Genomic DNA, 22,552 nt, shown 5'->3' with positions numbered 1-22,552 from the left:
TGCTGTCGCCGTCGGTGACCGCGAGGACCACGTGCGGTGCTTCTTCCTCCGCTAAGAGCATCTCCAGTGGAGGATATTTGGAGGGGATATTTCTCCAAATATCCCCCACCCCCAAATATCCCCCATTGTGGGGGATATTTGATGGGGTAATAGAAATCACCGGACACACATCTGTGTCCGGTGATTTCCTCATGTGGGGCCCACAAAAAGTGGGCTGCCACTACTGTTTTATTTTATTTTATTGTTTTTAATATGGTGGGCCCCCACCTTATATGAGTGCTACCGTGACTTTATATTTTTTTTATTTTTTTTTAATTTAATTAAATTCAAACTATGCAAACATTAAAAGAGTACGTTGGATAAATTAATTGTCGAGGAATCAAACGTTCGAAAAATTAACCGTTCGAAAACGTTCGAAAAATTAAACGTTCGATAACGTTCAATTTCTCCCTATATATACATTCTTTCTTTCATCTATTTTCATCATTTTCATAAACATTGCCTACCAAAAATTTAGAGAGATGGATAAAAATTCTGGTAATTATTTTAGGGATTTGTTCAACTCTCCAAATATCGACGAATATTCAAGTGAAGAAAGTTCTCGAGCCCGTCCTAATTTCTTCAATTCTCAATTTCCATTTCCCACTCAACATTCACCAAATTTCCAACCTTTTCCATACCCACCACCATATTACCATAATTTCCAAAGTTATCCAAATTCTTTGAGTGGCGACCCTCGAGCTCCGTTTTATACATATCCTCCAGTATATTGGCAGAGTAATCAGTATTTCATGCAAGGCCCATCTCATGGAATTAATCAGCTTCAATCACCAGAGATTCATTCAAATGAATCGAGAAGAGCTATTGTTGATGCAATTGACAGTGATAAAAGTACACCTTATGCAGTCCCCGATTCACAATTTCCTCCATTTTCATCTGAAATAGGGCCTGACGATATTATTCTCAATCGAGCACCAGAGATGGGCAACGAATCAGATGAAGACCATAACAAGCGAACAGTATGGACAGTGGCAGATGATAAGCTCCTTGCAGCGGCCTACACAATTATGAGTGAAGATTCAGTAGTTGGTAATGCCCAGAAGAGTGAGTCATTTTGGAAACGAGTTGTGACATACTTCAATACCAATCGAGCTAAAGAAGCTAAAAAGAGAACTGCGGAGAAAGCAAAATCACATTGGGCTTCATTGAAAAAGATCGTAAATAGATACAATGGAATCTACAATAAATGGTATAATGATAGACCAAGCGAATGGAGTGATGAGGATTTGATGGTGCGAGCTCATGAAGAATACAAGAGTACTTTTAAAACTACTTTCCAATATGAGCATGTGTGGAGAATCGTGAAAGATAATCCTATGTATGCTCCTCAATCCTCAGATCGACGGGCAACAAAAACAAAGCAAGAACATCAGAATCATCGGGTGCACATATTGACTCTTCTAATCCTAATACAACTGCTGATATAGATGATTCCGATTTCGTCCAATAGAACATAAGGCAGCAAAGAGGAAAGGCAAAGAAAGAGTAGGCCTACTTGATGAATTGAATCAGGTTATGCAATAATCAATGGCACAGTTGGAAGAGTATAATAACAATAAGAAAGTTGATCAACTCATCCAAGCACATCAACTCCTCGTAATGGACACACGAGGTATGACTGATGAACAACTTCAAAATCATTTAGCGATATGTGAACAACTGAAGAAAAAAATTGAACATGTAGTTAATTTGATTTATTTTAGCTGCTCCATGTTACTTTTATTATTTGTAGTTTATTGTTATGCATTTTATTAATTAAATATGATTTGTATCTCTGTATTTTAATTTTAAATTTATAAAATATTTGTATTTGTATGAACTTAAATTTATATTTCTATTAAATTTTTGTTAGAATTAAATGTAAGTTAATTAAATTTGATGAGATATTTAATTGTGGAATTGAGAAATTTGAGAATAAATATTTGATGAGTGAGACTCATAAATATTTGATTTGTGGGATATTTTATTATGGAAGTTGAAATATTTAAATAGTAAAATATTTAAAAGATGATGTAAAAATGGAGTCTATAAATAGTTGAGAGAAATATTTCAAACTATCTATCATGAATACTCTAATATTTAGCAACGCTCCCGTAGTTACCACGTGATTCGGATTCAATGCAATTCATGATTCCAAACACAAGGAATTCGAGACCTGTCCTTCCACGGTTAGAATGGGGCCAAAGAATTTAAGAATAAGATAATCTCTGTTGGACATTTACATGTATTTCGTCATGAGGCTTACATTTAATCCATACCTCTAAAGTCGTCTATCCCCTGACTAAATAAATAAAAGTACATTTACCATTTCACCCCTCGCCGCTGTTGCCCCAATTAGGGCGAGAAGAGTGTGAGGCAGCAGAGGGAAGAAGGAGAGCGGGAGAGATCCCATCGCCTTTATGTCTCCTCCACTGCCTAACTACGAGTTCCAAGAATGGTGGAACAAGGACCGGCTCAAGGCCCATGGCTTCCTCTCGCCCTCCACCCCTCAATCGCCGCTGCCGGCGACCACGCCCGGGGACGCCTCCTCCCAATACGCTGCCGTCGAGGTCGGTACGCCCACTACCCCCGTTGCCGCCGGGAAGTCCCGCGGCCGAAGCCCCCGTCAGATGTCCTGGTTCCTCCTCCTCCGCCTCCTCGGCTCGGCTTTACTCCTCGCCTCCCTCCCGTCCCGTATCTTTGGCCTCTTCCGCACAGCAGCCCGGCGGATCGCCACACCCACACACCGCCCCGCTCCCGACTCTCGTCTCTACGGCCTCATCCGAGGTTTCCTCGTCATCGCCATCCTCCTCCTTGTCCTCGAGCTGGCCGCTTATTTCAAGGGCTGGCACTTCAGCCCTCCGTCCTACGCCTCCTCCGCCGAGGTCCTGGAGTTCATCTACGCCAACTGGCTCATGATCAGGGTGACCTACCTCGCGCCTCCGGTACAGGCGTTGGCCAACATGTGCATTGTGTTATTTCTTGTGCAGTCGGTGGATCGGCTCGTGTTGACGCTTGGCTGCTTCTATATTAGACTCCGAGGCATGAAGCCGGTTGCATTGGTCGAGTATGGAAGTGCGGGAGATTTGGAAAGCAGAAACAGAATGAATGTTGACGAGTATCCGATGGTTCTGCTTCAGATCCCAATGTGCAACGAGCGAGAGGTAAGCTGATATAGGTTCCTTCCTCCGTCACCCTTATTATCAACTGATTTGTAGATGTTGCCCATTTATTTTTAATTTTTTTTACCAATACCCAATTGTTACGATTAGGAGCATAACTAGGTCCTAGCATTATGCTTAACATATTTTCCGTTAACAAACTATAGCTACTCTGAAATGTTTTGCTTGAATGAAAGACAACCAATCCTCCCATCAGAGGAATTTTTCCAACCGAGAGTACAATTTGTGATAGAAGTTTGCAAGTGGACTAGATATATTAGATACAGTGTGATTCATTCAAGTCAAAACTTAATTATGAAATCCACTTGGTTAATCCTTTATTTAGGCTCCAAGTATATTTTGCTGAATTTTTATAACTCGAATTTAAAATTTCTTGTTAAAAATTAACCATCGTCTATAGGCATATTACTACATATTAACATGTCTGATCACAGTAGATTAATAGTTGATCTTGTTTTAGATTTTTCCATTTTTTACTTGCATTTTTTATTATATTCCTTTCTTGTCCTTTTAGCTCTCTTTCTTGGATGAAAATTTCATGTATATACTAAATTTATAGTGCATAGAAAATGGCCAACAATCTATAAGGTTTCAGTACGAATGAAGAAATATTCTCTTTCTGATTATCACACAACTACTTATTACCACAGCTAGCAATGGATCTATATTAAGGAATGGTAGGGAACATGCCCTACCATAAATCCTAGGGGGAAAAACTGATTTGCAAAGTTAAAGGTGGCCTATCCGAAATTTAGAGGTTTTTAGTAAAAAAAAAAAAAAATCATTCTTCTACTAAAAATTTAAAGAAGTGAAGTGTTTTGGAAGCTCATTTCACTGGTCGTAGTGATTTAATTTTTTTCTTATGCTTTTAAATCCATGTTTTTATTAAACATGAAACTAATAATAAAAGTTACAATCCTCTGTATTATAGGACAAGAAGATTAAGTTCTCTAGTTTGAATTATAAACATGTGAATAGTTCCTTTTCTATTTTCTACTTGTTTAAAAGTGATAAACAAATTCCTTTTAGATTTCAAGTTATCATTAAAACTTTTTGGCATAATATATAAGGTTAATGTAGTTTAAAGAGGGGAAAAGTCCTATATGTGTTTTCGACAATTTTTTAAATCAAGTTGTTATAGTATCTTAATTTGATAAATTTTAAGTTACTTTTCTTTATTGGTAATTTGACTCTATTAACTATATATATTGTGCTGTCTTTTGAATTATATATATTTATAAACTGTGTTGGAAAATTATAGTAATGTTTATTTAGTATTCAACCTAAGAAGAAGTCCCAGTTCTGCTACTGACTATAGCTCAAGCAGCGAAAAAATTATGGCATTCATTTCATATTAAAAAATTTGTAGAGTATTAAATGATGATCCTTTCTTTATTCAACAATTGCTAAGATCACTCACCAAAAGTTTGGAAACATTGTATTGAACACAGGTACATTCTTTTCAGTTGCTTAAATAAAATGAAAATTACCACTTTACTCGAGATATGTATTTTTAAAATAATTTTATGTTCTAGAGTGTATTCATTTTAATACGTTTGATGAAATCAAATTTTCCCATCCTATATTGCTCTTATTTTATTATACTAGACAACTTCATTTCCATTTAGCCACTAAGATATCTGCTCATGATTAATCCACCTTGATGTTTAGAGTGTAGTTATAAAACAAACCTTTCAAATCATTTTGATGAGATATAATTTTTTATTTTTCATTACTATATTTTTTTTTCAAGTAATGAATTTCTAACTGTTGCTTAAAGCTTTATGCATCATATGGTAGTTTTTCTTGTTAACACTGTGCTGACTGCTCTTTCACATCTTTTAATTTTGGCATCAATTTAGTTGCCTTGCCTAGAGTATTTGGTTCCTTCTTCAAGTCTTGTTTAGCTGGATATGTTTTGTGATTTTAATTAGCGTTTCACATGCTGTCTAACCACTTCTAGTAGTAAGAAAGAATTCAGAAGCCTGCTTATAGATTGCAGAAAGATTTGTAGCGAAGCATGTGTGGACATTATCTTATTGAATGTAGATATTTAGCCAATATGTTGTCTGTAAATTCTAAATACATGTTATGCACAAATATTCTCTGATTCTGATGGTAATATTTCTGGAAGATATCCGTAAGCATCCAAAATTCTACTTAATGCTTCTAAAACTTGTAGGAGTTAGTTAAACTTTTGGAACTAATTTTAGCTTCAATTAAAAAAACAATTGAGCATAAAATAGGTCCATATTTTGGAGCTTTTAGGCCTATGAAACATAGGAAAATTTACTGGCATTTTGGCCATTTATTCAGCATATGAACTACAAAATAGAATACCACATACAAATTTTTTTAAAAGTTATCATTCTGTTATGTGACAATTGGATAATTGGTTAGTATATCTTATGAGCCTTTTAAATTTGTGTCTAAATCATGGTTTTAAAAATAGTTCTCTGTTGGTCGGTTAACAAGCTCGAGATGGCAATCTTCATAGAAGGCTTGTGCGAGCAACATGCGGCATCTATGAGGGCTAGGGTGTCTCTGGCTTGAAATGAGGCTTTTGCCCATTGAAACTTCAATGATGAGGTGACAATGAATCTTTTATAATTCAGTATCTCTTCTTCCTTATCCTCTAGATCCTTTCCATCTTTTCTTCTCATCCTTTGTATCATTTTCATCTTTTCTTCTTCCTTCTCCTTTAGATCTTTTCATCTTCTCTTCTTCCTTCTCCCCAATTTCTATCTCCTTCTCAATGCCTCCAATATAGTATGCTAATATGCTAACATGAATCATTCTAGTTAAGCACTGACATTCAACTTGGTCTAAATATTAAGATTAAAAGTTTTTGAAGAAATTATTGTTGCTTCTTTTGTGCATCTAAGTATATGCCTTCTGAAATTTTCTATGGTATATTATGTTGGTGACAAATTAGTCCATTGGATCATAGTAGTGTGTCATATTTTAACCATGAATCTTAGGTATAAAGTATTAAATTGTGTTGTCCGACACAATTGAAAAATTTTATTCGTGTGAGAGGTTGACGTACGAAATATGTTGGCATAGGAGCCACGCAAACTCCACAAATATTCTCGTGGTTGGGAATGTGTGATTTGGTCTAACATGTGTGCTTGTAGTTGGCACATAACACGATGGGTGGTGGGAGAAGATCAAATTATAAATAAAGGGTTATAAGAGACTAATAGGTTGTTGTGGTGTGAGCAATAAGCAAAGGCATGGAAGCTTCATGCATCAGAATTAGAGGGAATCAAAGGGCTAAGACTACATATAAGATTTAGATGATGAGGAAGCAACAGTTGGAGGTTAGCATAATGGCCAAGGTGGAATTATGGTTGAGGCTGGGAATAATAGTCTTCATGTTGTGATTGCAAGAAATTGTGTTTTGAGAATGTTACAAACGAATTGGGATTGTTATAGATAGATTTTATATAACACTAATATATATTATCATCAACATTAGAGAGGAGTACAAGTGTTACTATTACTTCATCATGAGACAATATTAGTTATTTCTTTACTTGCATACGATGAAGGCATGCACTTACTATAGTTGATATTGATATGGTTACCTTCCCTGATCATCTAGTAGCAAACACATTCGGATTGGTGATGCCTATAGAAGGACAAAGTAGAACTCGATCAACTAAAGTATTGTAAAAAATTTCATTTCGATCGAATTCCTTTTAATGTAGCAAATACTATACACTATCATAGCATAGTGTCCAACATCTAGAAGTTTAGTCCCGATATCCATCTTTTGATTGTGTAAAATTGTTAGTCTATATCTACCTGGAGAAGTGTAGGTGATTATGTCACATGGATTTTATCATGTAAGATGCAATGAGGTCTACATGGAGTTATGTTGACATGCGATAGCTAGACAAAACCTTCATGAATGAGCATTAATGACTTTTTACTATAGTGCAATAGAAAGATGATATTTCACAAATATATTGATGCAACTGCATAATATTATAATTTATATTGGCTAATAAATATTGTAGTTTAGCAGATGGGTGTAGAACTTATAGTTAGTGTAGGATATCACACATAATGGAGTCAATTTCAAGAGGGGTAGATAGTTGTTGGTGCAAGTCGCCCAACATTGTTTCGGACACTATATGCAGTACGCACATCAATTTGATGATAGTGGACATTAATAAACTCAATATAGTGAAAATAGTAGTGAAAATGAGGCAATTCTTTATAAAAAATAAATTATATTCATTATTGGATTCTGAAATAGCCTTTTGCAAAGTAGGATAAGGCTGTGTACAATAGACCCTTTTCTGGGACCTGCATTGGCGGAAGCTTCGTACATCGGACTGCCCTTTTTATTAGATTCATGGATCAATAAAATTTATTGACAAAATTCCAAAAGCGACTAGGATTATAATTCACTTCCCTTCTTTTTAAAGTCATTGCACTAAAAATAAGTTAAATTGAAGGTGATCTTCACTTCTGAGGATTGGGAAGCCTCTCAATACTATAACACTATTGAAGGTAGAGACACAAAAGATTGTTATATCTTCTAGATTTTAGGACTACATTTCAAAGATTTTTATAACAATAAAATCCTTGTGCCTTGTTTTGTACAAGGTTGACATGGGCAAGTAGCAAATGGCAGCTTCTCCCACTTAGTTCATGAAGCAAAAGTGGAAACCAAAAGTTGGATTGGGAAGCCTCTCCAACTAAGTATTAATATTATGTTAATATAATTATTTCAAGATAAGACTTTCAAGTAGGAAGAAAAGATGTTCATATGGTAGTTACATAAGTTTTTTTTTTTTAAAAAAAATAGTATTGATTATTGATAAAATATTTGTTTGCTTAATTTAGGTTTTATCTATGCATACAGAACACTATTTTAATTTTATTCATTTATTTATCTTTCAGTTGAGTGGTGGTTATAAAAAAAATTCTCTTTTTCATACGAAAGTGCAAAAATGGGTTATATTCTCTATACTATGTGTCTTTAATTGAGGGGCATAACAGAAGACAAAGAAGAATAAGAGTCCGGTGATGTAAAACCTTTTAATATTGAATTAATCCAGAACAAAGATGATCTGGCAATGGATTGGTGGAGCTATTGAAGTTGAAAATCCATTACTTGATGAAGTAGGAAGTTCATTACAGCTATCTCAATTCTTCACTCAGCATATTGAAAAAGTGCAACCTAAAGGAGATATTGGTGTGAAAGATGATAACGAAGCTTTTGATCAAGAATTTATTTTGTCTGGATCTCAACTAGATGTTCTAAAACATCTCAACCCCAAAGACAATCAAAGGTAAGAGAATAAAGAAAGGGATTGATAAAGCTCCTACAATTCCCTATGTTGTTAAAGGCACGCTTGAGGCGCGCCCGGGGCGCTAGGCGCACAAGGCGCTGGGAAAACTGCCTCTTCCCATGCGAGGCGGGTGTTGTTCGCCAGGCGCGCCTCGTGCGCCTTTGCACCTCAACGAAGGTGCGATCGAGGCGTTGCGATCGTGAGCAAATCTGGATTTTAAACAAAAAAAACATTCCAAATCAACTTTGTTTGGAATTAGGGCACGGGAAACAGGAGCAGAAAAGAATCTTAGGAAGGGAGGAAGAGAATGCAAGAAGAAGAAGAAACCTGAATCCATTTCCGTCCGCCGCCGCCATCGCTGAGTCGTGCCATCGCTGAGTCACGCCATCGCTGAGTTGCGTCGTCGCCCAAGTATGTTTTCCTTCTTTTTTCTATTTTTTCTGTTCTTCACTTCTTCTTCTTCTCTTCTTTTTCGTCTGTTATCATCTTCTTCTTCTCTTCTACTCTTCGCTTCTTTTTTTTTTTTTTCTCTTCTTCGTTTTCACTTTTCAGTTTTTCTTCGTTTCGTTTTCTTCTTCTTTTCTGTATCTTCTTTTCTTCTGTAGTTCTGCTTGTTTTTTTTTTCTTTTAGTTGCTGGTTCGTGTTCTTGCTGTGCTGCTGTCCGGTTTTGTTTTGTTTTAGTTTCCTGTTTTTTAATTTTTGCAGGTTGTGTTTTTCTTTCTACTGCTGTCCGATTTTGGATTTTTTGGTACTGTTTTTCTGTTTTTATCGGTTCGTATTGGTGCTCCTGTCCGATATTTCATTTTTTTTACTGTTTTTTCATTTTTGTTTGTCTTGTTTTGCTTTTTGTTTTTTTAATTTTGCTATTGCTGGTACAGATTGTACGGTGTTTTTCTATTGCTGGTACTGTATTGATTTTATTTTATTTTTATTTTTTCAGACTATTTTCTTATTCAATTATCATGGAAGGTAGTAGTGATACTCCAATATATATATCAAAAGATCCGAGATGGAATTGTTTTCAAAGAGTTAATCCGGATAATAAAAATGATTTAATTTGTAACTTTTGCCAAAAAGTTACAAAAGGAGGTATTTATCGTGCAAAACATCATCTTGTTGGGGGTTTCGAAATACTACGACTTGCAAAAAATGTCCTCCTCATCACCTCATGTACGTGAAGAAATTAAAAATTTCATGGAGAAAAAGACAGAGAAAAATAATTTTTCTAAACTTGCGACATTGGACTTTGAGGATATAGACCCTCTTGGTGATGATATTGATATGGATGATATTGGAACTATAAGTACAAGTACAAGTTCTAGATCAGTGAATATGCAAAAAAAGGCCGAGACAAATAGGTCCAATGATACGTATTTTGCTCCTAATGTACAAAAAAAAAATGTTGAAAGTAGAAAGGGTAAAGAAAGACAAACTACAATAAATGAGACATACAAGAAAGAATTGAGGGAAAAAGCTTGTATGACCATAACTAAGTGAATGTATGATGCGGCAATTCCTTTTAATGCCGTTAACTATTCAAGCTTCAAAAGAATGTGACTTGGTTGGCTAATATGGTATATGTCTAAAAGGACCTAGTTATCATGAGGTGCGGGTTCCTTTTCTAAAAAAGGCTGTTGATAGTGTGACAAATGATTACATTAAGTCGTGTGAAACAGAATGGGCCAAGTATGGTTGTAGTTTGATGGCAGATGGGTGGACAGACAAAAGACAGAGAACATTGATTAATTTTTTAGTAAATTTTCCTAAAGGTTCAGTTTTCATCGTATCGATTGATGCTTCTGATTATGCAAAGACTGGAGAGAAAATATTTCAGTTGCTTGATCAATTTGTGGAGCGTGTAGGAGAAGTAAATATTGTTCAAGTTGTTACGGATAGTGCAAGTAACAATGTGCTTGCTGGTAAGAATCTATTTAATTCTTTTTTATCAATATGCTTTTTCTTATATATGTTAAACTTATCTACTTTTCTAACTTCTTTTGTAGGGAAATTATTAGAAGCAAAAAGGCCACACTTGTATTGGACTCCTTGTGCTGCTCACTGCGTCGACTTGATCTTAGAAGATATTGAGAAATTGCCTGATTTTAAAGCAACATCGAAGAAGACAATGAGTGTGAATGCTTACATTTATGTTCGCCCCGGCATAGTAAATATGTTGAGGTAATTCATAAGACAAAAAGAGCTTTGTCGGGCAGGTGTCACAAGATTTGCTACTGCTTTTCTCACTCTTGAAAGGATGGGCAAAAGAAGCAGTGGGGAAGAAGGTAGCTAAAATCATCATGACACTTAGATTTTGGAGCAGTATTGTGCATATTTTAAAAATATATGGCCCTTTAGTCCGTGTTCTGAGACTGGTTGATGGCAAAAGAAAACCTGCAATGGGCTATATTTATGAGGCTATGGATAGGGCAAAAGAAACAGTTATGAAGACTTTTAAGGAGAAAGAAGAGAAATACAAAGAAGTGTTTGAGATCATTGATGCAAGATGGGAATGTTAACTTCATCGGCCTCTGCATGCTCTAGGACATTATTTGAATCCATAATATTTTTATTCATACACAGATTCAAATATCTGTGGAGAAGTGGTAAATGGTTTGTTTGAAACTATGGAGAGATTGGTTTCAAGCGCTGTCGAGCAAGATAAAATCACTACCCAGCTCTCTATATATCGAAAGACAGAAGGGTTATTTGGGAGGAATGTGGCAATTAGACATAGAAGAGCATTATCTCCAGCAGAATGGTGGGAATGCTATGAAGCAAATACCGCAGAATTGCAAAAGTTTGCTATTAAAGTGCTTAGCCTCACTTGTAGTGCTTTTGGTTATGAGCGCAATTGGAGTGTATTTGTGCAGATATGTAATAAATATAAATGTTTAATACTATTAGTATGCTACTTTTATAAGTAGAAAATATTTTTTTCTATTTTACTATACTTATTGTGATTTTTGACATTTTGTATATTCACAGCAAAAAAAAGGAATAGGCTAGCTCAGCAGCGCTTAAATGATTTGGTATTTGTGAAATACAATCATGCCTTAAAACTTCGGTATGATGCACGTGATAAGATTGACCCCATCTCTTCGACAGATATTGATGATAGTAATGAATGGTTGATGGGTAGAATGGATGGAGAAAGTGATAATGAAGAAGATGAGTTGGTTTTTGAAGGTGATGACTTGACATGAGATGTTGCAAGGGCTAGTGGAGCTGAAAAGCTTGAATATTGTACTAGAGGAAAAAATATTGCATCCATGATCTCTAGTTCACATGCTAGGCCTAAACAAGTCGAGAAGGGAAATACATCTTCCTCTATAAGACACTCATCTCTAAGACTTAGAGATGAAGAAGAAGAAGAAATTGAATTTGAAGAAGATGACGATAAAGAAGAAGAATACAATGAGGATGATCTTGAGTTTGATGATTAATTTGACTTATTACACTTGTTTTGATGAACTTTGTTAGTTTAAATTAGAAAGTTGAAACTTGAAAGTTTGAAATTTTTATTAATTTTATCATGGTGTTATTTTGCTTATCATATTTGATATTGATGTGTGTGGAATATTAATAGTTATCATATTTGACATATTATATGAGTGTGTCAATATTTTAGTAGTCATCAACCTCATGTTCAAGAGGCGCGCGCCTCGGGCTCTAGGAGCTCTTTGTGTCTCGGTGCGCCTCGCGCCTCTAACAACACAAACAATTCCTAATAATAATAAAAAAAGTAAAGTGTCTCCGTTCAAAGGACTAAACCAATTAATGATGGGTCGAAATTCATTCTATGCAATCAATTAGTAAAAATATGGTGAAATTGAGTGTAATAAAACATTATCACCTTCTAACATTGCAGTGATGATAGCAATGTCGACAACAATGCAATTATGCAAATAATGATAATAAAAATGCATTTGATGATAGTAAAACTTATATTCCTTCCACTCTAGGATCTGAGCCTTGGATGTGTAAGCCAGGTTACTCTTTACAATTGGAGATGATATTCATGATACTAGAGCTATTAAGAATCACGATCAACGCCGAAATAAGGGAAACAAAGAAAATGAAGCTCATGATGAGATATATGGGAGAGTTTAGCTAAGATTGATTCCAATTATGGTGGATTATACCCTTAGCTTTATTATCATACCTCTGATGCATTATATGATTTATCATTTCTAAGGGAGATATGTTATCCTTATTTTTGCCCTATGTCTCTTCCAAGGTATATATATATACCATTATTGATTCCAAATTGAAACATGATGAACATGTGGAGAAATGAATATCAATACATGTCTTTGCTTTGGATGATTATTTGATTGTGGTCTTGAAAAACTATGAGCTATTCTTCAAAGGATTTACAAAGATGTCGCAAGAACTGATGCTTTCATTTGATACACAATATTATGTTTGGTATTAGTAAGGTGACATATTGTGGTCTTTACTAAATTTTAAGGTGTTATATCAAATATATTTGTATGCCTTTACCTAACATTCTCAAATTGTCCAATATCTGAAACCTTACATAAAACCATATAGAATGAACACTTATTCATCCAATAATTATTGTATGCATGGTTATTGTAATAGTATATCAATAAGCCAGAGCCACTGCCCCCTCATTATACAGAAATTTTCATCTGCATTCTAAACCAAATTTAGCTAGCACTTTTGAGTATTCTTAAAACATAAAAATTAAATTAAATTCTATGAATAATGTGAAGTTGAAAATTCCAAATAAATGTAACATAAGCAAATGTTCATACTCATCAAAACTCCGAACTTATGGCAATTTGAATTCCTTATATATCTATATATCTATGAAGATGTTGAATTTCTAGACCAATTTCCATGACCATATTAGATGCAAGATTTCATATTCAAAATAAAAGTAGTAGAATAGTTCGAGGAAGAAGTTGTCATTGCAATAAATCATCAAGTGATCAAAACTTGAATTATTTTGAATTTTATTATGTGCAAAATGATAAAAGTATAAATTTCAATTTATACCTCACTTATAGCTGTTGCAGAAGATTTAATAGGCACCAAATATCTTACAGGCTAATATTGAAATATAAAATGAACAGTCAACACTGACTGAAACATAAACTCAACAGTCCATCTATTACAACTAAATATTAATGAAATGTTATTTTTAATTGTACTATTTCTCATTTCATTATGTAAACTAATAATAATAATAATCTATATTTTAATTGCAGCAGATTTAACAGAAACCAAACATCTTGTAGGGTAAGGGGTAGGTAGTGTCGAAAAATAATAAACTCAGCTGTTAACACTCGAAGCATAAACTTGACATCTATTGCAATCAAATATTTCACTTATATATAAAAGTAAAAAAATACCAAAAGAGCATCAGAGCAACATGATATAATATCAAAATTTTGTTATCCAAATGAGAGATTAAAACTCTAATGGGGCTCTAAATTTTAATACAAATTCTTTAATTGAACATTCCATTGATCTAAAAATGGCATACTCTTTACATTGGTGGTATGACATGACCTACCTATTGTGTGGGTCAACCACATAACACACACTATTATGCTAAGCCATACTGCAAATTCAGATGCGAAGGCACATGTGCGCTACAAAAGATTTCTCTGTTGACTAATAAAATTGGCATGCGATCACAAAGAAATAATTCTGGTGCCATTTCATGCCCCGATCTCAATTTTGTCTTTGAGCTTATACTCAGCTCCTATTTTACAGTTTTTATTAGAATGGTTTAGTAGTAATAATCAACCATCCTTACACCACACCTCTACAATACTGCATGTAGAAAGAAATCTCAGGGTCCAGAAGTTATAATATTAGCATCTTATCGTAAAAAGTGATCTGTATTACAACGTTTTAATGCTTGCAATCAACCTACTCTTAATGCTTACCGCTTACGATTATAAATTCAACCTATTCTAGAATGCCAAATAAAATAATGAAGATTATAATTCCTGCTTTGTTTTTTGTTATAGTGAAACATTCTTCGCTTTGTGCGTCTCTCGAGACTTATTCTAGTTGTATTAAATGCAAATCTTTCATATTTTTATTTTTCTTTTGTTGTGCCATTTGCAAGCCCTTCTAACATCAACAACAAATGAGCCTTTATCCCACTAAGAGAAATCGGCTATATGGATCCTCCTACTTCATTGGAATCGATCCCCTACTATATTCTCATATTTAAATGAATTTTATCATGTTTTAGCATTATTAATCAAGTCTTCTTTGATCTCTCTTCCATGTGCATATTTGTCATGGCCTCACATCACCTAGTTGAGACATTTATTAGTTGTCTAACTGTCTCTCTTCAATAGGCACAATGATTTTCTTTCTATTATTCTCATTTTTTATCTTATTTATTCTTGTATATCTGCATTTTCACTTTAACATCATCATCTTTGCGACTCTCATCTTATACTATGCTTGCTCGATTCATAGCCCTTGTAATATAGAATGTCACTTCTAATTTAACTTGTTTTATGCAAAACATGCTTCCTTGGCGAATGTTCATAATTTGACATCTAGTATTGAGATATTGTAAACTTTTGTTCCAAATTGTTTGGCTGCTAGTTCTCTTTTATAATCTCAAATTGTTATAATCATTAGCTATATTTTGGTTTGGGTGCTTGAATATTATTCATTTATTCTACATTTGAATTATATGTAAGATTGCATCACTAGTAATATTCAGAATATTTATTACTTAAGTTCAGGGAAGTACCAGCTATTTTCTTTGTGGATATTCCATTTGTTTACCATAAATCCTGAAACAGGTTTACCAACAATCAATAGCAGCAGTCTGCATCCAGGATTGGCCAAGGGAGAGAATGCTAGTTCAAGTATTAGATGACTCTGATGATGTGGAAGTGCAGCACATTATAAATGCTGAAGTGCAAAAATGGCAGCAGAAAGGAGTACATATAATATACAGGCATCGCCTAATTCGTACAGGCTACAAAGCTGGGAACCTAAAATCTGCCATGAGCTGTGATTATGTGAAAGATTATGAATTTGTCGCAATATTTGATGCAGATTTTCAGCCAGCACCTGATTTCTTAAGGAAGACAATTCCACATTTTAAGGTATCTCTTTTCTTTTCATCTAAGTAGAAGGCAACATTTCATTTCTGCTAAGTTGGACAGTATCAAGATTGAGAAGTAAAAGACATGATTTATCCTGATTGATGCTCTGAGATGAGAGCATGATTTTATTTTTATTATGCTTTCATGGCCATGGAAAAGTGTAGAATGTGATTATTATTGTCACAAATTGACATGCACCTTGATGTACTTGGAATAATTTTCAGACATACAAAAGGTTTTTTTGGTATCTTGAAGACTTTTTGAAGAACTTTTTAGAAAAGTGCATATAGCCTTAGTGGTACGTGTTTGTATTCTGTCCTGATTTTCTTTTTGTTTTTCTTGGATATTTTCTGTAGGGGCATGATGATGTAGCATTAGTACAAGCTAGATGGTCCTTTGTAAACAAGGATGAAAACCTTCTCACAAGGCTGCAGAACATAAATTTGACTTTCCATTTTGAGGTTGAACAGCAAGTCAATGGCATATTTATCAATTTCTTTGGCTTCAATGGAACAGCTGGAGTATGGAGAATAAAAGCTCTTGAAGAGTCTGGTGGCTGGTTGGAAAGAACCACTGTTGAGGACATGGATATTGCTGTTCGAGCTCACCTTTGTGGTTGGAAATTCATATTTCTCAATGATGTCAAGGTTCAATGAAAGTTCATTTTTTTCCTATTTGTTTTAATTTATACAAATTCTTCTTGACAATGTATTCCATTGTATTTGTATGTGCAGTGTCAATGTGAACTGCCAGAATCTTATGAGGCCTATAAGAAACAGCAACACAGATGGCATTCAGGTCCAATGCAGCTGTTTCGCTTGTGTTTTTTTGGCATCCTTCATGCGAAGGTCAGTTCTTCTCCAGTATCTATACAAAGGATTTGAATTGACCAATTACTTGAAATTTTGGATTGATGCACTTCTTACTATATGACAGGTAAGTTTCTTTAAGAAGGCTAACTTGATATTTCTTTTCTTCCTGTTGAGGAAGCTGATCTTGCCATTCTACTCGTTTACTCTGTTCTGTATCATACTCCCTTTGTCAATGTTCCTGCCGGAAGCTCATTTGCCAGCTTGGGTTGTCTGTTATGTCCCTGGTGTTATGTCTGTTATGAGCATACTTCCGGCACCAAGGTCATTCCCTTTTATAGTACCATACCTTCTTTTTGAAAACACAATGTCTGTGACCAAATTCCATGCTATGATATCTGGACTTTTTAAATTGGGAAGTTCATACGAGTGGATAGTTACTAAGAAGTTGGGAAGGTCATCAGAAGCAGATTTGGTTTCATATGTCAAAGAAGTCCCTGAACCACGTGTAGAAATTAATATTCACAGGTCATCCTCCGAGTCTGGTCTTGCCGAGTTAAATAAATTGGATGTAACTAAGAAGGCAGGGAAAGCCAAGATGAATCGTCTATACCGGAAAGAGCTTGCTCTTTCTATTATTTTGTTAACTGCCTCTGTGAGAAGCCTATTATCTGCACAGGGGATTCATTTCTATTTCTTATTGTTTCAAGGAGTCACTTTCCTTGCTGTTGGGTTAGATCTCATCGGGGAGCAGGTAAGCTAATCCTTCTTGTTGACTTACGTGATCTATGCCAAAGGATTCCAGGCAACCAACTTGTATCATTACAGCTGCCCAGGCAACCAACCTGTATCATTACAGCTGCCCCGTTCTGAAGTGGCTTACTCAGAATCTCTCTCGATCACCATGGAATCAATTAGTTTAGGCAATCAATTCATTCTTTCAAATCTTCATTTTGTATATATCGCTTCAGAATCCCTGACTGACGCTAAAGGTAGACTAGAATCCCTCCTGTGCTTTGTTAGGAAGGTTGTATAATGCCCAGCATATTTATTAGTTTTTCTTTCTTTCCATCCTCTTTTGTTTGTTATTTATGATTCAGATAGAGATGTGGAGTAGTCAATTCTTTGGGTGTGGCTTATGTTTATTCATATGACAGAATAATCAGACTTAGCAAGATAGAATCATTTGTGACGTCTAGCTGTAATTGGTCCTAAACTTGTAAGAATTAAGAGATTGGCATTTAAAAAAAAATCCTGTTCATTTTGTTTGATATTCCTGTTCTTTGGTATTAGTAAGTTTGTAAGGATTAAGGGATTTACTTGACATTCCTCTTCACTTGTGCTTACTGAAGTGGCCATTTTACTATTCGGTTGACCAAGAATATTTATGTTGCTTTTGCATTTGTCTAGTGTGTGTGTATATATATAGTGATTCTCATAAAATTTTAGGTGCCCTGTGCACTCATCGGGGATCGGAGTCGGGAAGGATAAAAATTTCTTATATATATAGGAGTGAAATGCTCCTTGACTACTCTTCTACGTCACTCGTCTCACAATTGAGTGGTCAGAGCGTCTGAATCATATCCTCCATATATATATAGTTGTGATATCCTATCCAACTCTCCGTGCGCACTTTTGTGGGTGATTCAAAATTTTGAGCACCAATCATTTTTGGGTACCTTGCACGTTCATCGGGTAGAGTGTGTGTACAAATATATAGGGAAATGATATATTGCACACCTGTTTGGTGCACACTCTTGGGCAATGCTCATAGCTCTGGGTGCACTCACGGATGTCCCGATTCTCTTTTGAGAATCGGGGCGTCCGGAGGTGCGCATGAGTGCCTAAACTTGTGAGAATTGTCCAGGAGTGTGTACCAAACGAGCGTGCAAGGTAAATTTATTTTATTTTATATATATATATATAGAGAGAGAGAGAGAGGACATTGATATGGTGCTCGATTAGCTGTTTGCGTCGCATTTCTGCGACTGAGATGACTCACGACGTCTGGAATCACTCGGGGATTCTAGGCACCTCGAGTCGTCTTAGTCACGGAAATATAGTGCGGATGATCAATCAGACATCATATCAGATCCGTATAATTAAGGCATTCCTTCAGTCTCTTCCTCATTGAGATAAGGTGTATGACAGATTAGAGGGTGAACTGGAGGAAAGTGGTAAAACACTACATCCTTTCTTTGAGAAGGATTGTCGACCCTTGTTAGCTGTTGGCTAAGAGGTCATGGCACCTTTATTACGACAAAGATGCCTCTATGGTGTAGCCGAGTGATATTCAGATGGTAGAATTATTTTGTCACCATCATGCTTAAAGACTTAAGAGTCTAGAGATCGCGCCGAAAAAGAAACACAAATTCAACTTCTACTTCAAAGTGTGGAGGCTGTTAAATAAGAAATGACTCGGGTCATAAGTGAAAGGAACGATACTACATATCAACAAGTATAAATTGCAAAAACTATGAGTTTGTTAATTAAAAAGGATTTATTAATTGCTTAGAATGATACTCAGCTAAGACAGAGATCTAAATATTGCTAGCCATGAGAATACATTATCTCACGTTCAACAGAGATACAAATTGCAAGGGGTTGCTAATCAGTCCAGGAATGCGTCTACTCAGCCGGAAGAGAAGGGTGTTAAAGGAGAGAAGGGTGTTAAGGAGCATTCGGATCAGCGAGGTGTAGCTGATTTGCATGGTCTTGTCAAAGTCAAGGACATTGAAATATGTCATCCCTGAACCTCGCTGATGAATTTGATTAAATGAAGAATAAGATTATCAAAGTAATCTATGGAAAATACATGGATATTATTGTATTTATCACATACAGTATTAGAATACACTTACAAATGCAGAATTGTCGTATAACATTATGGATGGTTTAAATGTAGCAAGTTTATGAATATTTTGGGCAAGACTTGTATTTTGAGATCGCTCAAACTATGCAAATGTTTGTAAAATCAAGGTGAGATCACTGTGCTTACATTGTGTTAATTATGTAGATACCTAAATATTAGTTTTTATATCTTGTACGCCTACCATGCAATTCAGAGGGTTATGATTTCTATTTGTTGGTGTAGTCACACAAAACGGCCAGTTTAGTCAAACGATTCAACCCACCTTAACTTGTTTGCATTCTTCACAAATTTTTGATCGGAATGTATTCAATGAGGGGGAATGCTTGATGATATATTTTATTGTTTTGGGTGATGAGTGGAAGCAGACTGGTCGGTAAGTCTATTCATCCATATTCTGTCCGAGTGGATTCCTGGGAGGTTTACTGAATCCATGAGTTTGATATGATATAATTATTTTTGTAGTTTGCTCTGGCGGTCTTATTTACATAGGAAATTTTTAGACTAATGCATGCATAGGCTTTTACTCAAACAATTAAATCTCATAGAAGAGAAGAGGAAATAAGATACATGTTTTGTCCAATAAATGGGAAGGAACGTCATTGACACCTATTTGTATTTGATTTGCACATACGTGAGATGGTAGACTACAATTCCCTTAAGAAGAGTAAAGTTTACCCCGACCAATTTAAAAAACAAAAAAAACTGTAAGTGGGTTTGACTTGTAGCTTATAATATAGTCGTAACAACATTTATTTGTTAACATGATTTCTTATATTGGTTATAATGTTAATTCTTTAAGAAAATGGGCAAGTCATATTATGAAAATTTACACCCTGGACTAGGGGATATGGCAACTGAAGACTCATCTAGAACTACATAGATAAGCATCTTCTGGTCGTCGTTGCACCTGATAAGTCTTACAGTAACTTGTACCTCATTTCTCGATGACCTATGAAGTCATCGCAACCTTTCCACCTCTTCAAAAGCTGTCTTTTGTCTTTAAAGAGCTTCCTCCAATCGACGGTGTCGACATTCCACCTTTTCAAATGTTGAGCTGTCTCCTAGGATAGCAGACTTCAAATCATCCATCATTTTCCATCGTTGCTCATTCAACACGTCGACCTAGGCTATGGCTACACAAAGCTAAATATCGACCCCAAGTAACTTATTGATGTGTGAACAATGACCACGCTACATTGATGAATCAAGAAAAGTTAAATATTAAACTCCATATCTGAACTTGATGGCATTATGTAACTTGATGAGATAGTTAAGAAATGGACTCTATATTTTGGATATAACTTCCGCATCTTGATCATATGCATTTCTTTACTTGGGCAAAATAGTGGTCACAATTATTACACCCTAAATACTAGCGTTAGATAACAATCGCTCACTGCAGAAGGAAGTATGACCGGGTTCTCGTTGACGGAAGGAGAGGTAAAGGCCTCAATTGATTCGTCTGATATGACTATGTCGAAATTGTCTGATATAACTATTGTTGAATTAGGGGTCCTCGAAGGTACTCGGGCCCTGGATGACCTTGCTTGTTGTTTTACTCATTTACCTTTTGTTGTATACAAGGGATGACTCGAAACAGTAAGGGTCGAGGGTTTGGCCAATAGACTGTTATATTTGAGAGATATCCTAAGGTAATCGTCTTAAATATTATATTATTTATTATATAAATAAATTCACTATTTGAGTGTACATTCTTTATGCATATATATTGATCTTAAACTCAATTAATGAAATTCACAATATAATGCATAACATAAGAAAAATTATGATTGGATCACAATTAGTGGGTATCTTTTCATGTGTAATTATGTACATATTGAAATATTCTTTAGTCGATGAATTGATGAGATTGAACATCATTAATTCTATAAGATTGACATATGTTATGCTCCTTGATTTATCCAAGCAGTTGGTCCTTACTGGCTAAAAACATTGGTATGTTGAAAATTAACATATGTATGTTGATTAAGGGTAATTAGTTCATTAGATGTAACATGCCATGAGACTTTATGTAATTCTATACATGTCTATGAAGACTCATTATAGCTCGAGTGCAAACTTCCTTCGACCTGAGCTATTCAAATCATCTTGGTTATAGAGACTTATACTTTGACATCTTTAGCAAGCATTTTCTTGGAAGTGTGACCCGGGATGCTTGGGTATAAGTCAAAGTGTCTAAAGGTGATTGGATAATACATAGAAGATTCACCACTCCTTTGATAAGGAGACATATACCCTATGATCCCTTGTTAGGATTATTACTCGTAATTTTTTGGCCAAAACATTACACGTCAAAAGAATGGTCTTCTTGCACATGATTAATTTGAATCTATAGGACAAGGAACTATTACTTGGATTAAGTGTGATGTAGTCAGCCTAGTGGGGGCTGACATATAGATCATGTCCTGAATCAAGAGGGCATAAAATAAGTGAAAGAAACAGACACATATATAATCGTAGCTATTGAAGGATAATTGTTCTGAAATCAACTGTGATTTTTTGATTAATTGAGGATCATGATGTACTACTAAATACAACTCATGATCGATCCATAATTAATGATTAATCATAGAATGTCAACATAAATTGGAAACCTATTAATCATATGTACTATGAGTATATCCTAAAGACTTAAAATAAATTTAAGAATTAGATTCTCATATTGAAAAAGATTAAGCCTAGTAAGACAAGATAAGAAGTAAATATGAAAGATATTTGTTGGATAGAAGCGATGGTGGATTATGCATCTTGTAGGCCTGGTAGGACAAGATAAGAAGTAAATATGAAAGATATTTGTTGGACAGAAGCGATGGTGGACTATGCATCTTGTAGGCAAGGTTAGATTCATTATGATTTAATAATAAACTAAATTAGTTTGGTTTAATTATGAATTAAAATTGGTTTGGTTATAAACCAAGATAGTTTGATTTTGAACCTAACTTAATATTAATAGATCGGGTTGCTCTTGGATTTTGGATTTGAGAGATGATTTACTCCCCAAGTTATTGAGGAGAGGTATATATATACCCTCTATGAGGAGAAGAAAAATTATTATTGAATTGGATGAAAAGCCTAATTTGATTAGGCTTCTCTCCCTCTCTCTTGCGCCATCGACTAAGGGAGGCAGCCCCTCCTTGTATCACCGCCACCAAGCCCAGCCGGAGTCACCTTGCTACCGTCGGCTATCCAGGCACTTGTTGTCGG

At 35.2% G+C, this 22,552-nt stretch overlaps 4 protein-coding genes across 4 annotated transcripts in view; all 4 read left to right on the top strand.

Moving 5' to 3' along the window:
• The first annotated feature begins 521 nt into the window (after positions 1 to 521).
• On the top strand, positions 522 to 1,487 carry LOC122039241. The gene has a single exon (XM_042599108.1). It carries the CDS (start codon positions 522 to 524, stop codon positions 1,485 to 1,487), a length of 966 nt encoding a protein of 321 aa, XP_042455042.1.
• Positions 1,488 to 2,384: 897 nt separating this feature from the next.
• LOC121968304 (probable xyloglucan glycosyltransferase 6) lies at positions 2,385 to 17,681 on the top strand. Its single transcript, XM_042518740.1, has 5 exons — positions 2,385 to 3,203; positions 15,338 to 15,646; positions 16,003 to 16,293; positions 16,381 to 16,494; positions 16,583 to 17,681. The coding sequence occupies exons 1-5, from the start codon at positions 2,460 to 2,462 to the stop codon at positions 17,216 to 17,218; spliced, it is 2,094 nt and encodes a 697-aa protein (XP_042374674.1). The 5' UTR covers positions 2,385 to 2,459; the 3' UTR covers positions 17,219 to 17,681.
• On the top strand, positions 9,163 to 11,520 carry LOC121968315. The gene is made up of 2 exons (XM_042518747.1): positions 9,163 to 10,450; positions 10,535 to 11,520. The coding sequence occupies exons 1-2, from the start codon at positions 10,234 to 10,236 to the stop codon at positions 10,711 to 10,713; spliced, it is 396 nt and encodes a 131-aa protein (XP_042374681.1). The 5' UTR covers positions 9,163 to 10,233; the 3' UTR covers positions 10,714 to 11,520.
• Positions 17,682 to 20,737: 3,056 nt separating the features above from the next.
• The window catches only part of LOC122039225, a 43,973-nt gene continuing 42,158 nt past the window's right edge, over positions 20,738 to 22,552 (top strand). The window contains exon 1 of the mRNA XM_042599107.1: positions 20,738 to 20,849. Within this exon, the coding sequence (XP_042455041.1) occupies positions 20,738 to 20,849 (112 nt within the window). The remainder of the gene's footprint in view (positions 20,850 to 22,552) is intronic.

The sequence above is a fragment of the Zingiber officinale genome, chromosome 1B (assembly GCF_018446385.1).
Source record: "Zingiber officinale cultivar Zhangliang chromosome 1B, Zo_v1.1, whole genome shotgun sequence".
NCBI classification, from domain to species: Eukaryota; Viridiplantae; Streptophyta; class Magnoliopsida; order Zingiberales; family Zingiberaceae; genus Zingiber; species Zingiber officinale.
This window is presented reverse-complemented; position numbering and strand designations above follow the sequence as displayed.

Excerpts from the sequence above, each read along its gene's own strand:
- LOC122039241 (XM_042599108.1), top strand. The coding sequence starts at position 522 with ATGGATAAAAATTCTGGTAATTATTTTAGGGATTTGTTCAACTCTCCA.
- LOC121968304 (XM_042518740.1), top strand. The coding sequence starts at position 2,460 with ATGTCTCCTCCACTGCCTAACTACGAGTTCCAAGAATGGTGGAACAAG. Across the intron at positions 3,204-15,337 it reads CAATGTGCAACGAGCGAGAG|GTTTACCAACAATCAATAGC; the intron begins GTAAGCTGATAT and ends ATCCTGAAACAG. Across the intron at positions 15,647-16,002 it reads AGACAATTCCACATTTTAAG|GGGCATGATGATGTAGCATT; the intron begins GTATCTCTTTTC and ends TATTTTCTGTAG.
- LOC121968315 (XM_042518747.1), top strand. The coding sequence starts at position 10,234 with ATGGCAGATGGGTGGACAGACAAAAGACAGAGAACATTGATTAATTTT. Across the intron at positions 10,451-10,534 it reads AAGTAACAATGTGCTTGCTG|GGAAATTATTAGAAGCAAAA; the intron begins GTAAGAATCTAT and ends CTTCTTTTGTAG.